General features: G+C 35.0%; 1 protein-coding gene across 1 annotated transcript in view; it reads left to right on the top strand.

Annotated features, from left to right (window-relative positions):
- Window positions 1-14,882, top strand: part of CSMD1 (CUB and Sushi multiple domains 1) — a 988,742-nt gene that overhangs the window by 926,501 nt on the left and 47,359 nt on the right. The window contains exons 50-53 of the mRNA XM_042815127.1: window positions 1,591-1,776; window positions 5,694-5,888; window positions 6,783-6,956; window positions 12,340-12,513. Of these exons, the coding sequence (XP_042671061.1) occupies window positions 1,591-1,776; window positions 5,694-5,888; window positions 6,783-6,956; window positions 12,340-12,513 (729 nt within the window). The remainder of the gene's footprint in view (window positions 1-1,590; window positions 1,777-5,693; window positions 5,889-6,782; window positions 6,957-12,339; window positions 12,514-14,882) is intronic.

The following is a 14,882-nucleotide window of genomic DNA, read 5'->3' as shown; positions in this document are numbered from 1 at the left end:
ATTCTCTGTCCTGTTTCTACTGTTTCTAGTGGCAGGGGGGTCAGCTCTTACCACTTGAGAGAGAAATACTCAATTTTGAGAAGAGCAGTCCTGTTTAGAATGCAAAAAGTGCTAAGATATCTGTGTTACAAAGGAAGCAGCTTATTTTGTTCCGTTCCTTCAGTTCTATTTCTATTAGAAATTTGACAGATTCCAGATGGAGGCAAACAAGGGAAATGAACTAACCATTCATCATTTTATAATGCTTACCTCTTCTTATTATAATTATATGCAAAGCACTGTGTTGTGATTAATTTAAATGCATCAAATGTGACAACTTTGGAATATTGAAAACAAATTTTAGACTTTGTTTATGGTGCCATGACAAAGTGTTGTGAAATTAATCATTTACATCAAAGTGGGTAGATGGTAAGAAAAATCAAATTCCTTTTTTCTAAATATTTATTTTCATCTCTAACAGACATTTCTTCTTTTTGAATACAGATTTTATTAAGAGCAAACAAACAAAAAAACAGTAACAGCAGGATGGGAGAAAATTACCTATAGGGCATTTTAACTGCTAAAATGTTGAATTGCTCTTTAAAATTGCCTGTGTATGTAACAGACATTTTAATTTTCAAAACTACTCCTTTTATTGATAAATATTTAGGAAAAAAAATCTTTAAAGCTGTGTTTTATTCAGTGTATTTACTGAAGAACAATACACTGTGTGTCACAGTCAAGGTAATGATTATGTACACAGAAATCTTGTTTTTTTTTTATGATACCTTTAAATAGATTCATTCGAATATTGTGATATGTCCTTAACTACAAGTTGCCATTTCACAGAAAATATTCTTTCAGAGCTAATGATACTATGAATTTCCCCTTAGAAGTGCCACAAGGCACATAGCTTTAAAAAGAATAGGGGTAACAAAGGGTTGCCTTTCTTCTTTTCATTATCAGAATCAAGGGAGCAGAGATGTTTCACAAAAGGAAATCCTGCCTTGGGGACTTTTCATAGAAGTGACTGGACTTGATTTTTTCTAATTATATTCCACACCAGGATTGTATATTGTGAGATACTGTTAAATGAAACATATCGCACTGTGCTAAAATATATATCTAAGAAAAATAATCATGAATAAGAAAAAAAAAAACAAAACAAAACTGCACCTAGATGCTACTCAAACGTCACTGAGTAGAAAACAAATTAAATGTAAGTTTAAAAGTATAAGTAGTTGTCTGTAGAAAAATTCTGAAGGAGCAACGAAAGTTAAAATTATTTGGAATATCAAAGCAGCCGCTGCCTGTAGTCCGTATTGAAATTTCTGCCAGTGTTTACACAACCAATATCAAAACAATGATTTATAGAAGGTCCATCTATGTGAGATACATTTCAAAATACTTATTAAAGTTTCAAATACTATCACATTCATTGGAATGTCATAAACATGGGAAAATCATTGTAGTTGCTATGAATGGATTATGTGAAAATTACTAATCTCTATTATTTATTTCAGTGTTGTGACAATATTAAACAAACATAAAATAACACAATATGAGAAAATGCCTTTATCTTTCCTTTTCTTTTACTTCCTTTCTTTCTAGCTGTATCTTGTGGTATTCCTGATTCTCCTGGGAATGGTTCAGTTATAGGTAATGAATTCACTTTGGGCAGTAGATTGATATATGAATGTAATGAGGGCTTCAAGCTAGAGTCTAGTCAACAAGCAACAGCAGTGTGTCAAGAAGATGGATTATGGAGCAACAAAGGGAGGCCGCCTGTCTGCAAATGTAAGTAGGCATGTGTTTCTCAAGCATATTTCCCTTAAACTGGTTCAGGAATATCTTCTGTGATTAAGTTTTGATTTTAAGTGTACCTATCTGCTGAACTGTTCAGTCAGGAACATATCAGTAATTCAGCATGTAGTAGAATAGAAGTGACCTATTAAATGTGTTTAATAATAGCAACAACAATAATAAATTATAATAATAAAGTTTATTTTCAATACATCTGTCTTAAAATCTCTCTATGGCTAATGTTTTCCATCTTCATTGTATAAAGTTACAAACATCAATTGTAGAAACTTTTTGAAACACTGATAGTGTAAACAACTAAACAGGGTAAGAGTTCTTCAGTCTTTCTTTTTGTTTTCAGTCAGAACTGCAAAGTATAATGCAGGTTCCTTTGCTATGCAACATGACATCTCATGCACTGGGTTAACCTCCATCTGTCTGCACTGATTCAAAACAGTGAACACTATCCTCATTCTGTCGTGGTCTTCCCCATGAGATTCTCTGCTTTAGATCCTGGAGTACCTCTTCTTTTTTCTTTTTTTTTCTTTTTTTTTTCTTTTTTTTTTTTTTTTCTCCTCAGACTGGTTTTTGCACTGCTGTTTCTCACTCTTTCAAAACAAAAAATTCCCCTCTTCTCTTAAAAGTCATTTCACAGAGGTGCTGCCAGATTTGCTGATGAATTCAGCTATGTCCTGTGGTGGATCTTTTGCAGAATCAGCTAGAAATCAGTGTATTTGGCAAGGGCAGCCCCTGGCCTCTTTCCACGTAAGCAATCCCATCTCCACTCATTTCAACACTCTGATATCTATACCTAATACATTCAGACAACTCTTCTATAGAGTTAGCAGTCTTGTTGTGATTCATTCTCGTTGTTTCTTCATTGGGTTTGGAATGGTGATTCTCATTACTGTTCTCTGGGCAGCCTCCAGTTGATCTACATCTTTCTTGAAGGACAGTGCCTAAATAAGCAGTTCCACTGAGTACATAAGAAGGATTATTTGAAGTCATCTGTGATCGCATGAGCATGTTCTGTGTTCAGAACTGTGCAGAGAGGGAAAGCAGTAGTCTCGTACATTGAACTACACTTTATTCTCATAGAAAAAAATAATAATTGACAGGGTATAAAGTACGTAACTTTAATAATTAATCAATGTAAATATCAGCAGATTGTTTTCTGGAGGGAAGAAACAAATTAACTTGGATTAAAAAAAAAAAAAAAAAAAAAAAAAAAACACAAAAACAGCAGCCAGTGTTTTAGCAACTATTGAAACTTACCAGACAGTGACTATTCTATAAACTGAGCTTAATTACTAATGTTTTGCTTAGCTTTCTACATTATGAACGTTAATTTAATATTTGTAAGTCCTAAGTGATTTTAATACTTTTTTTTTCTAAAAGTTTATTCAGTTTTATTCAGTTTGTAAAATATTACTTAATATTTAATAATTAAAACTTAGTAAAGTGACAAATGCTGAAGTAAAAAACACTAGTGAACTACCTTAAAATACAGTCAGTATTTTCAACATGGATTGCTGTTCAAGGGCATGCGTGTGTTACTCAAGATTACTTATCTGCAAGGTCTAAAAAGCTTAGATAATCTTCATAACCTTTCTTTAAAGTTGTGGTACTAGAAGTATATATTTGTTTAGTCTCCAGTGATAGAATCATCTGAGACTGATGAGCAGCAAACACAGCACAAAGAAGTGAGTGATAACAAATGAATTCATTTTTACCCCAGGTCTATTAAAATGAAGGTTGAAATAGTACAGCTTGTTTTATAATGTTTCTCTGGTAATACAAAGCCTGAGTGTCTGTATAGCCATTTGAAAACTTTTCTCAAGCAATACTTTAAATCTGGCCTCTTTAGAGACTGACCATGTAAATAGTATCCTATTATATGAATACAGGACACTGTGAGAAATGTGCTAAAACTTCCTTCTGAAGTCTTAATGTCTTTTTGCTGGTAAAGGCAGAAGAGGGACACACAGTTCCAAAGAACTTTCCATCCAAAGAGTGGAGAAATATCTAATTTGAATAAATTGTGTAACTTGAGTCTCAAACTGTAGATGAGTATCGGTGCTTGCATTTCTTTCCTTACTCTTTGCCACACGAAATGCTTTTAATATCCTTTACTGCAACTAGTATAATTTGGCTTGTACTCAAATACAAAGGAAATGTTGTTGGGTGTAATTACAAATTTAAGGTTTTAAATTGTACATATAGTCAGCTGACAAACGCTGTCTTACTTATAATCATTTTTATATACTTGTAACTCTTATATAAATTATCTTGAAAAATCAATGGTTTCTTTCCTTCTAAGGTTAAAGAAAAGAACAATCATTTGGGAATTTTTTATTTGTTTATTGTTTCATCAGCTGCTCTGGAAATACAAGTGCTGATTCTTGCAGTGACAAGTTAAAAAGGGAAAATAGCATGAATTAAATTTCATTCCACACCTTTGAATAAGATAATATCATCTTATTATTATGCAGAAATAGTCTGTAACAGCTTGATTCTTAGATTTTATTTGTGAGTAATTAGTGAAAATTATTCTTGCTTAGTTCTTTAATGTCTCACTTTCTGCAGAATATATAAGAGAAATGAGAGCTTTCAAATCAGAAAGACTGTAAAATGCAAACAGAGAAGTACCTAGATGGAAACACAAAATTCAGATGTATCGTTTCTTTTTGTGCAGGGCTTGTCCAGTCTTCTTAATTTATTGGTACTTATGAATTTAAACCATACTAAGCAGAGACTTATTTTTGAGACCAACTCAGTAGAAGAACAGAAGTCAGTCTTACGGTATTTAGATTCTAGGAAAATATTAATTGCTGAATGTGATTGTTCATGATTGTTCACCAGAATAAGAAAACTATAAATAATTAATTGTTATGAAGAGTTCAAATTAAAAGCTGAGCACATTACTAAAAATTTTTTTTGTTACATTTAAATTGTAGTTGCAAAGACAATGTTATAATATTTTTTTAGTCAATTGTGCTGTTCTGGTAGTGACTATTCTGATTAGTGGCCATTTTGCTCATGCTTTGAGTAGAAAATATGCCTGGATTTATAGATTAACTTCTCTGCTTTTCCACTAATTCAAAATTACCAGTTTCTGGAAATTATCATTATGTTAAAATGAGCAGTTTTAATTACAATTTCAATTGGTAATTATGTTTACTGATTTGTACTTTATATAAAACAGTATTATCTATATATTTCTGTATAAAAAATGCTTAGGAAAAAGAGTGTGCATCTTTGCATCTGTAAGTTTATATGATCCCTTATGCTATTCTATGTTTGTAACACCTGCCATAATGTTCATGGCCAGGCTGGATCGGGCTTTGAACATCCTGTCCCAGTGGAAGGTGTCCCTGCCTATAGCAGGAAGTTTGGAACTAGATGAATCATTCTGAAAGCATATAAATGTTTTTATTTTATTTTTTCAAATGCTCTAACTGTAATGTAATAATTTTCCTGAATGTCCACAGTATGTGATTGTAGACTAAATAGCATTTGACTGCATTGACAGCTTTTATGACAATAGTAGAGCTTCCATAAAGTGAATGGCATGGAGAGAAAAAAAAATTTTTTTGCAAAAATTACTTAGTAATATTTGCTTTTTCTTTACATCCCTGAAGCCTTTTTTGTCTCTGAAATGTTTAAATAAATCAAGTTAGAGCATGACTATCGCTTTTCCAGTGCATCTCTAAATGAAACTGTACTATACATTTTTGCTCATTTGCAGTGTTCACTGTATAATATTCATTATTTTTTCCTAAAACTTGTATTTCAGAAATGCACACAAAACACTCAGTTTTTCATTAAAAGCCTTCTGCCAGTATGGTAAGACATATATTCTGTTAAGAAATGTAGTGGCGGGATGGTAATATTTACATATCATTTATTCACAGCTGTGACTTGCCCCAGCATAGAGACTCTGCTTTCAGAACATGTTGTCTGGAGACTGATTTCTGGGTCACTGAATGAGTACGGAGCTCAAGTCATGCTCAGCTGCAGTCCTGGGTACTATTTATTGGGTCGAAGACTCATACAGTGCAGGACTAATGGAACCTGGAGTGTAGGCAGTGAAAGGCCAATCTGTAAGGGTAAGCAGTTCACTTGTTTACAGAATATGCTGTGTTTTTTAATACACATATTTTATTTTATAAATATATTTTTATATATATATTTATATATACATGCCAGAGCTGGCACATGGTCTTGCACAAGTGCAAGAAGGAGTGTGAATGCACAGATAGTTAAGAAAAGATTTAATGAGAAAATAGATGAACATAGGACTAACAGTGGTGATCATCTGCAGGGCTTGGCTAGGCAAGTGCTACTGACTAGCCTTGGTTGCAAACAACCACCCTCTTACACCCTTTTCTGTCTGCCTCAGCAGCGAGATTCATCCTTTTTGAAAATAGCACCTGTAGCTTCTTAGCTCACCAATTAGTGTGACTGAGAGGTTTGTTTCTTGTGATTGTCTCCCAGATTAAAGTCCTCAATCAGATATCCCTGCTGGAATTCTCACAAGCTCTCATGATGTAACTGACCAGACCTGGTTCTCATCACTGGCTCCCTTTTTTTTTATCCCTTGTTACAGTGGAAATAGTCCTTGATCAGACAACCTAAAAGAAGCAGACACCTTCTTTCTACATGCCCTTACATCCAGGAATACGTATGCATGGAATATAATCGCATCCTTCCCAGACATTCATGTCTTGCTTCAGAGCATGACATCTAGATTGCACTTAAACTGCTTTCAAGATGTGAAGTCATCTCAGTTTCCTGATTTAGGGCATGCACTGCCAAACTGAACATAATTTTAAGCCTGATGCATAATAATACTGTTGAATAGAGCTTTTATATTTATTCATATTACGTTTACTTTTTAAGAAAATGGGATCTATTGTTTTCCAGTCTAAGGAATTATGAAAAGCATTTTCATATTTCAATTTGGTTTTTTTTTGTTGTTGTTGTTATTTTTTTTTCCCCAGTTATCTCCTGTGGTGGTCTTCCATCTCCACCAAATGGAAATAAGATTGGAACCTTAACAGTATATGGAGCCACTGCAATTTTCACCTGTAACACAGGATACACATTAGTTGGTTCTCATGTGAGAGAATGCTTGGCAAATGGTCTTTGGAGTGGAGCTGAAACCCAGTGTCTAGGTAAAGGCTTTTTTTGTTTGTTTTGTTTTTTAAACAAAAATAGTATTATTATTGGAGTTCACCTCATATCAAGCAACAACACTTTTACACAATGAAAAATAAATGTTTCCTAAATACAGAAAGTATTGTGTGTTGCATTTGATTTTAAGATGCTCTATTGGCATACAGTTGTGATTTGTTTTTTTGTTTGTTTGTTTGTTAGTTTTCAATTAAATTATATTTGATGTTGTTGCAAGGCTTTTCGGAGCAGAAGGATTTTTTAGGTTATCCACGTTTACAATACTTTAATTTGCTTCGTGGAGCAATCTCAGAGGGCATGAAGAAACTAAGCTGGAAGATGAGCTTCAGTTCAGAAGCATGCGTAGTGCATTCAAATTGCAAGTAAATGTTCAGCACAGTGAGAATTCTGGCAAGGGGTTTAGACAAGAGATACTCCAAAATAAAGTACAACCACCGCCCCATCCTGCCTCCTCATAATCCTGAGATGTATGTAGTGTGGACCTTTAAGTTCTAATGCCATCTATTTCATTTCTCAGATTTGCTTATGTTGGTTTATAATGAGCTTAAAATAAATAAATAAATAATAGGAATGCATGTGTTTCATAGCATGTCAAGAAGAACAACAATCTTTTGTCCATCTGAATAAATGAACTGAAGGTAAAATTGAAAAACTCTTTTATTAATCCTTACTTTTTCAAATGTTCTTGCTGGCTGAAGAATCCCAGATGTTATTTTTTCTATGAAATGAGTCAAAATCAGCATTTTGTTCTACATTTCCAACTAGTCAATGTCAGTATGGATCTATGGGAAGGAAGCTATAATTGCAGCTTACCTAAAAAACTGATAACAAAAAGCTGGTGAGCATTCTGAGATACCTGAAACTCGAACTCAACTTCCTCAGTGTTAATAGGGTCACTGTGTTTCTGTGTTCAGATAGATGAACAGATGGTTTTTGGCACAGCAGGTTGTTGATGCTCATTATCCTATACAAATAAGTGATAAATAGGTAGTCTATACTGTTTGTCATTAAATTTCAAAGCAGCTAGAATTTCTTTGAGCAAAGCATAGAAAAAGAGCTGCTTTTTAAAGCACAACATTCCCCATTATTTAATATAACATTAAACAAAAAATGACTGTCTTTATCACAATAACCAGGTGTGATAGGATTACATAAACTCAATCTAATCTTCTAAAAAGAATTTTTCTAATATCACCCATTACATATTAGCAGGTAATTATGAAAAAAAGAATAACAACTATCATCAAACTAGTAAGATTCTTACCAGAGTACTAGTGATGACATCCTGAATTTCTGGAGATCATTAATGCCTGTAAATACTTTTAGAGAAATTATTTTGAAGTGTATTGCAGGCAATGAGACAGTATTGTTCTAACATCAAAAGCATGTTGATAAAAAAGGAATGTGGAATTATTAGCTGCATGTTACTGCTATTCTTCATCACCAATTTCACAGAAAATTTTATGGGGTATCAGTGAAATGCATAAATGTGGGAATCTTTTGTCAGAGACATGTGTCTTAAATCTTTGTATCCTATTTGTTGTGTTGATTGCCTTTTCTTCCTTCAGTTCAGATCAGCAGATATGAATAAAGAATTTTAAAACCCAATTCCTTCATTTTGCAACAGTAATGTCTGTAGTGCAATCTTCTGTGAAGATAATTTTACAGTGTGCCATCTTTTAAAATACAGAGTAGTTAAAAATAGTGACTATTGCCTCATAGTGCTAAACTAGCTTCTAAATGGAGATAGTTATTAGGGAGCAAGATGTAGTTGTTTCTGGTGAGTGTTGTGAGAATAATAAAGCACTTTTCCAGCCTAGTATCCTTATGCTTCATTTTTCAATTAAAAATATTCTGCATTAAGAATTATGTCATCTTTATGTAGGAAGTAAAGAGAATATTTTTTGCACTACTTCCCTACTCTCTTTAATATGTAGAGGAAAAAAAAAAAAAAAAAAAAAAAAAAGGACTAAAATAAATCTGCTTTAACCAGGAATAATAATTCAACTGAAGTGCCACCTAAAGTAATGTTAAACTTCAGGATTACATTTTTGTATACGGTAAGTTCTGCAGTAGAACAACCAAAGAGGTTTGTGTGTGAAGATACATCAGTTTCTTGCTGATGTCTGGTTATCCCTATATTGATGCTGACAAACCTTTAAAAAATTCTGGTGCTGCAGATATGAAGATTCAACAACGCCACATTCGTATGTGTAGGGGCATATGGATATTTTTCCCATTACTTTCTTTTATTGCAAGCATGCAAAGCTATGTTATTGTTTAAAAAAAAAAAGGCTTTTATCTCTCAACATTTTGCTGTGTGCTGTTATCATACACAAACAGTGTAATGTCCAGCCACTGCATGTCTTAATTTCTAGCTAACTGAGGTGTTAGTATTAAACTGAGGTATCATCATCTGATATTAGTATGTAGTACTCATATACTGTTTTTCTTTTTTGAAAGGCTATTTATGAAGGATTATTTAGGCATCAGTGTATACAAACTAAATAATATACTAATCTCAATGGATTCCATTTGTTTTATAAATAGCTTTTGTCTGAGGAAGGCTGGAAAAGCTTTTTTCTTCTATTCTGGCTTCTGGGGAACGTATTTTATTACAGAACAGTTGAGAAGATTAGCTGCCCACAGTAGTCATAAATTTACATTCAAATAGTGAAGAGATGAAGAACTGATCAGTACAGGACCTATCTGGTGAACAATACTTGTTCTGCAATTCAGTTTGAAAATTACTTATACAGAGAAACTTTTAACTCTTTGGGGGAAAAAAAAAGTTAATAAATTTACCAGATCTCGTGAAAACTGAAAACTGTTTCTATATGCTGTTTGAACTTTACATGAATTCACGCTTTTCTTCTATTGTTGGGTTTTATCTGTTTCAGATACAAGGCTACATTAAATTGTTAACTTTAATGTTTTCTTATCTGCTTAGTCATAACTACCAACTTTTAATTTTTATCAGCCTATCTGCATTTTAAATGATTTCCACAGAGGTATTTCCATCTGTAATAAGCAGAATACCTCTTGCAGAAATCATTACTATGCTACAAGTAAAGATTGTCTTATGATATTTCTAATAAATTTTCTTTAAAATAGATGAACTTTGGTTTATATTTGTCAGATTGATTGCATTGCTGAATGCAGCCTTATGCTTAGAAATGTTAAATATGTTCATATGCTAAAGAATCACATTTAGAGCTCGACAGTTATTAATCACCATTCATTCTTTCAGTTTCAAAATCGAACAAGCTCTGTAATGCTAAAAGTGCATTCACAGTTCTGAATGTGGAAGTCTAAAGACTGTTATCAAATTCATGCTGCAGAATATTGTACTTCTGGTACTAAACTACTTCTACCTCTGTACATCCTCTCATATAAGGGATATTCACACCACTTTAGGCACCTAACTTAGGTTCAGTTTAGTGTGCAATCTAAGTTCCTAAATTCCCAGCAAGGTCAATGGAACTACACAGGCTGTTCAAGGGAGCAATTTAGGAAAGATAAATTTCAGTCTTAAAGCTAAATTATGTGAATGCCACTGGTTGTGTATTCCTAAATTTTAAGGACAGCATGCCCCATTTTAGTTTATTTCAGAAGTGCCTTTAGGACTTACTTAAAGCCTGTGAAAATCAGGAGGCACACAGCCAGGAAACTCTGAATGAGCCTTTCCTATTTAAAAGAACGATAATTAGAGGTACTTTTTACTTACGCCATACTTGTGTGAATGGAATTCAGGACAGATATGGATGAAAATAGGTATTGCATTATCTTACCCACTGGTCTGTGAAGAATTTATTTATTATTTCAGTCCAGTTTAGTACACTAATTTCTATAGGTGAGAAAAACTTTGTCAAATCCTTATTATTTGTTTCAAAAAAAACCCCTATATCCAGTGACTGTAGTTAATGAGTCCAAGGCTATAAATATAAAATATATAAATATATAAATATAAAATGTAGGTTTTTAAGTAATAATATATGGTTGTTTTTTCACTTGTGTAAAAGTAAATATGAATTATTTGGCTAGACATTTCTCATTTGCGCTAAATGAATCACTCTGCTGATAATTTGTATCCCTTCCCCCTTTTTCCTTCCAGGAACAATTGCTCCTCTAAGTCACAACACGTGTTTTCACGCTTGTCTTTTGTGTGTGACTGTGTATACATCCGTGTTGGACATAGGTTGAATTGGAAGCTTTTGACTATTTGCATAACACCAGCTGTGTTATTGGTGGCATTTAGACGTATTTTCCTGAACAGATATCTTGTCTTGATTTTGTGTGACTTTGATGTGCAAAACTACATATAAACACAACAAAGACATACTTTAAAATTCAAACCTAGATATAATCCACTCCATTACATTTTCTTAAATTCTTATGGTCATTTATTTTTCCAAAATATGTAAGAATTTAGGTAGAAATGTTAGAATTTAATTCTGTATTATGCCTAGTATTAAATTTATACATAACTACTTACTGTGCTAGTAAATATATGTGATCCTGCAATTGCTAACTCACAGTTAGCAGTAGGACTGCATTAAGATGTTGTACGCTCCAATTGATAAGAGGTAGAGGAGGTTCTTTTTGATGTATGTATACCCAGCGTGAGATTAAGAAACAGCAGTTCAAATGTTGGTCCAACCAGTTTATTACAGATCTTAATCCACTACTAACTTTAGTAGGCTGTTTTTGCTGACAATTGTGCTGGTCTGGAGGGCAAGATGTTTTCATTTTATGAATACAGTGTGTTCTGTGCTGGTTGGCCTCTGCTGCAAAATGGTCCCAAATGCACTTCATTTATTAGTAGAGGTCTACTCACAAAATCCAAGGCAAATAATGAAAATGAGGAATCAGACTACTGTGGTGAAATAACATGGGTTTGGGAGTTTCAAGACTTTTTATTTGTAGTTCACACTTCTCTGAGAAAAAAGGCAGCTTTATTCAAGAACAAGTGATATATATATATATATATATCATCCATTTTAAAATGGTCAATTTTATAGCAAATACACTGAATGGTTTGTAATTTCAGATATTTGTAATTTATATGCACCAGATATTCTTCTGACAAATTCCTTATTTCTACAACATAATCTGCAGAAACTGTATATATGTATATGAAAATTTAAAATATTCAAATCACTGCTTCCTTTCTCTTGGAAAAGTAGAAGGAATATAATCGATAGTTTTTACACTCCAGATATTGTTCTACACAAAACAGTAATCGACTCCGGTATTTGTTTGTTGTATGCAAGAATGAATTATTTTCTTCATATCAGCATTCTTGTAAATGTTGACAATGTATTTAAGAATTTATATATTTGATCTGTTGTTCTTCAATTGTAGCTGGTCACTGTGGTTCTCCAGATCCAATTGTAAATGGTCATATTAGTGGAGATGGGTTCAGTTATCGTGATACTGTAGTCTATCAGTGTAATCCTGGCTTTCGACTTGTTGGTACATCTGTCAGAATTTGTCTACAGGACCACAGATGGTCTGGACAAACTCCTGTTTGTGTCCGTAAGTATCGTTTTCTATTCAATGAAACATTGTTATTGTTTCTAATGTAATTGAACATTCATGGTGGATGGGATGTTTAAAGGTGTTTGAATGAGGTGTTCAGAACGTATCTATTGAACATATTTTCAATGATAAGGGTGATTATGATGATCTACTCCTCTTAGTACTTATCAGTATAATTCCAGTCATGGCATTGGATTATATGGCATCTGTTAGAAAAATACTAGCATTTTTATTCTCTTTAACTCTTTTTTTTCTGAATGCATCTGCTTTTAAAAATTGATAATTAATTATTTTTTTTAATTTTTGAGGCATTCCTAATCTAGTTCCTTTCTCAATTGCATGGTAAGTTTCCTGACATTCTCTGAAGCATCAGGCATTTAATCAGATCTAATTTCTCTGAACATTATTCTTCTACGTTACAGATCACTAGCTTTTTTTTTTTTTTTTTTTTTTTTTTTTAATAAACTTACAATTTCTATAGAATTTTGTTATTTTTCATGGGGTATTTACATCAGTTATTTCATTTTTAAGATGTCTGTAAATCAGACAGAAATATTTTCATCCACAGAGAGATATAGTCACTAAGATGATCATCTTTTCTGTTTAATCCGTGTTAGTATCTTTGTTTTGTTTTTAAGAAAATATACTTCTGATAAGTCATTGGATTTCAAAATATTCAGTATTTACTTTCTTAGTGGTTAAAATAAATTTTCTACCTGTTTACAGCTGTAAGAAATATCTGCCAAATGTTATTGTCCTTTTAGTATCCTATTATATCTTCAAATGATTTACATTCACAGAATCACAGAATCACAGAATCACCCGGGTTGGAAGGGACCTCAAGGATCATGTAGTTCCAACCCCCCTGCCTAGCAGGGCCACCAAACACACACATTCAGATCAGGTTGCCCAGGACCCTGTCCAACCTGGCTTTAAACACATCCAAGGACGGGGCATCCACGACCTCCCTGGGCAGCCCGTTCCAGGGCCTAACCACTCTCCTTGTATAGAACTTCCTCCTAACATCCAACCTAAATCTTCCCTCCTTCAACTTCGATCCATTTCCCCTAGTCCTGCTGTTGTCAGCCCTTTTGAAGAGTTTACTCCCCTCCTGGGTGTAGGTTCCCTTCAGGTATTGATAGGCTGCAATGAGGTCACCCCGCAGCCTTCTCTTCTCCAGGCTGAACAAGCCCAACTCCCTCAGCCTGTCCTCATAGGGGAGGTGCTCCAGCCCCCTGATCATCTTAGTCGCCCTCCTCTGGACCCTTTCCAAAATCTCAATGTCTTTCTTGTACTGAGGGCTCCACACCTGGACACAGTACTCCAGATGGGGCCTCACAAGAGCCGAGTAGAGAGGGACGATCACCTCCCTGTCCCTGCTGACCACCCCTCTCCTGATGGAGCCCAGGATCCCATTTGCCTTTCGAGCTGCCAGAGCGCACTGCTGGCTCATGTTCAGTCTCTCGTCCATCAGGACCCCCAGGTCCTTCTCTGCTGAGCTGCTCTCAAGGACCACTCCTCCCAGCCTGTACGGGTGCCTGGGGTTCTTCCGGCCCAAATGCAAAACCTTGCACTTTGCCGTGTTGAACCTCATTAGGTTCACCCGAGCCCAGCCCTCCAGCCTGTCGAGGTCCCTCTGAATGGCATCCCTTCCTTCCACCGTATCAACCGCACCACTCAGCTTGGTGTCGTCAGCAAACTTGCTGAGGGTGCACTCAATTCCCTCATCGATGTCATTAATAAAGATGTTAAAGAGCACCGGTCCCAAGACAGACCCTTGGGGGACACCACTTGTTACCGGCCTCCACCTGGACATAGAGCCATTGACCACCACCCTCTGTCTGCGGCCTTTCAACCAGTTTCTTACCCATCGGGTCGTCCACCCATCAAATCCACTTCCCTCCAATTTGGAGATGAGGATGTGGTGGGGGACCATGTCAAAGGCCTTGCTCAGGTCCAGGTAAATGACATCAGTCGCCTTCCCTTCGTCCACCAATGCCGTCACTCCATCATAGAAGGCCACAAGATTAGTTAGGCATGACCTTCCTTTGGTGAAGCCGTGCTGGCTGTCTCGGATCACATGCTCATTCTTTATGTGATCGAGCACGTTGTCCAGGAGGATCCGTTCCATGATCTTCCCAGGCACGGAGGTGAGACTCACCGGCCTGTAGTTCCCCGGGTCCTCCCTGCTCCCCTTCTTGTATATGGGAGTGACGTGACCCTTCCTCCAATCATCCGGGACCTCACCTGACAGCCACGACTTCTCTGGATTAATTTTACTGTGCAGTGAATAAAATCCCTTCAAAAGAAAGGAACAATGCTGAGGGACAGTGGGAAGCTGTTCCTTCCTAAACTGATATTGTTGT

The sequence above is a fragment of the Centrocercus urophasianus genome, unplaced genomic scaffold (genome assembly GCF_019232065.1).
Source record: "Centrocercus urophasianus isolate 14NV4802_14NV808 unplaced genomic scaffold, USGS_Curo_1.0 seq_10, whole genome shotgun sequence".
NCBI classification, from domain to species: Eukaryota; Metazoa; Chordata; class Aves; order Galliformes; family Phasianidae; genus Centrocercus; species Centrocercus urophasianus.
Note: the sequence above shows the minus strand (reverse complement) of the source record. Positions and strands in the feature narration are given on the sequence as shown.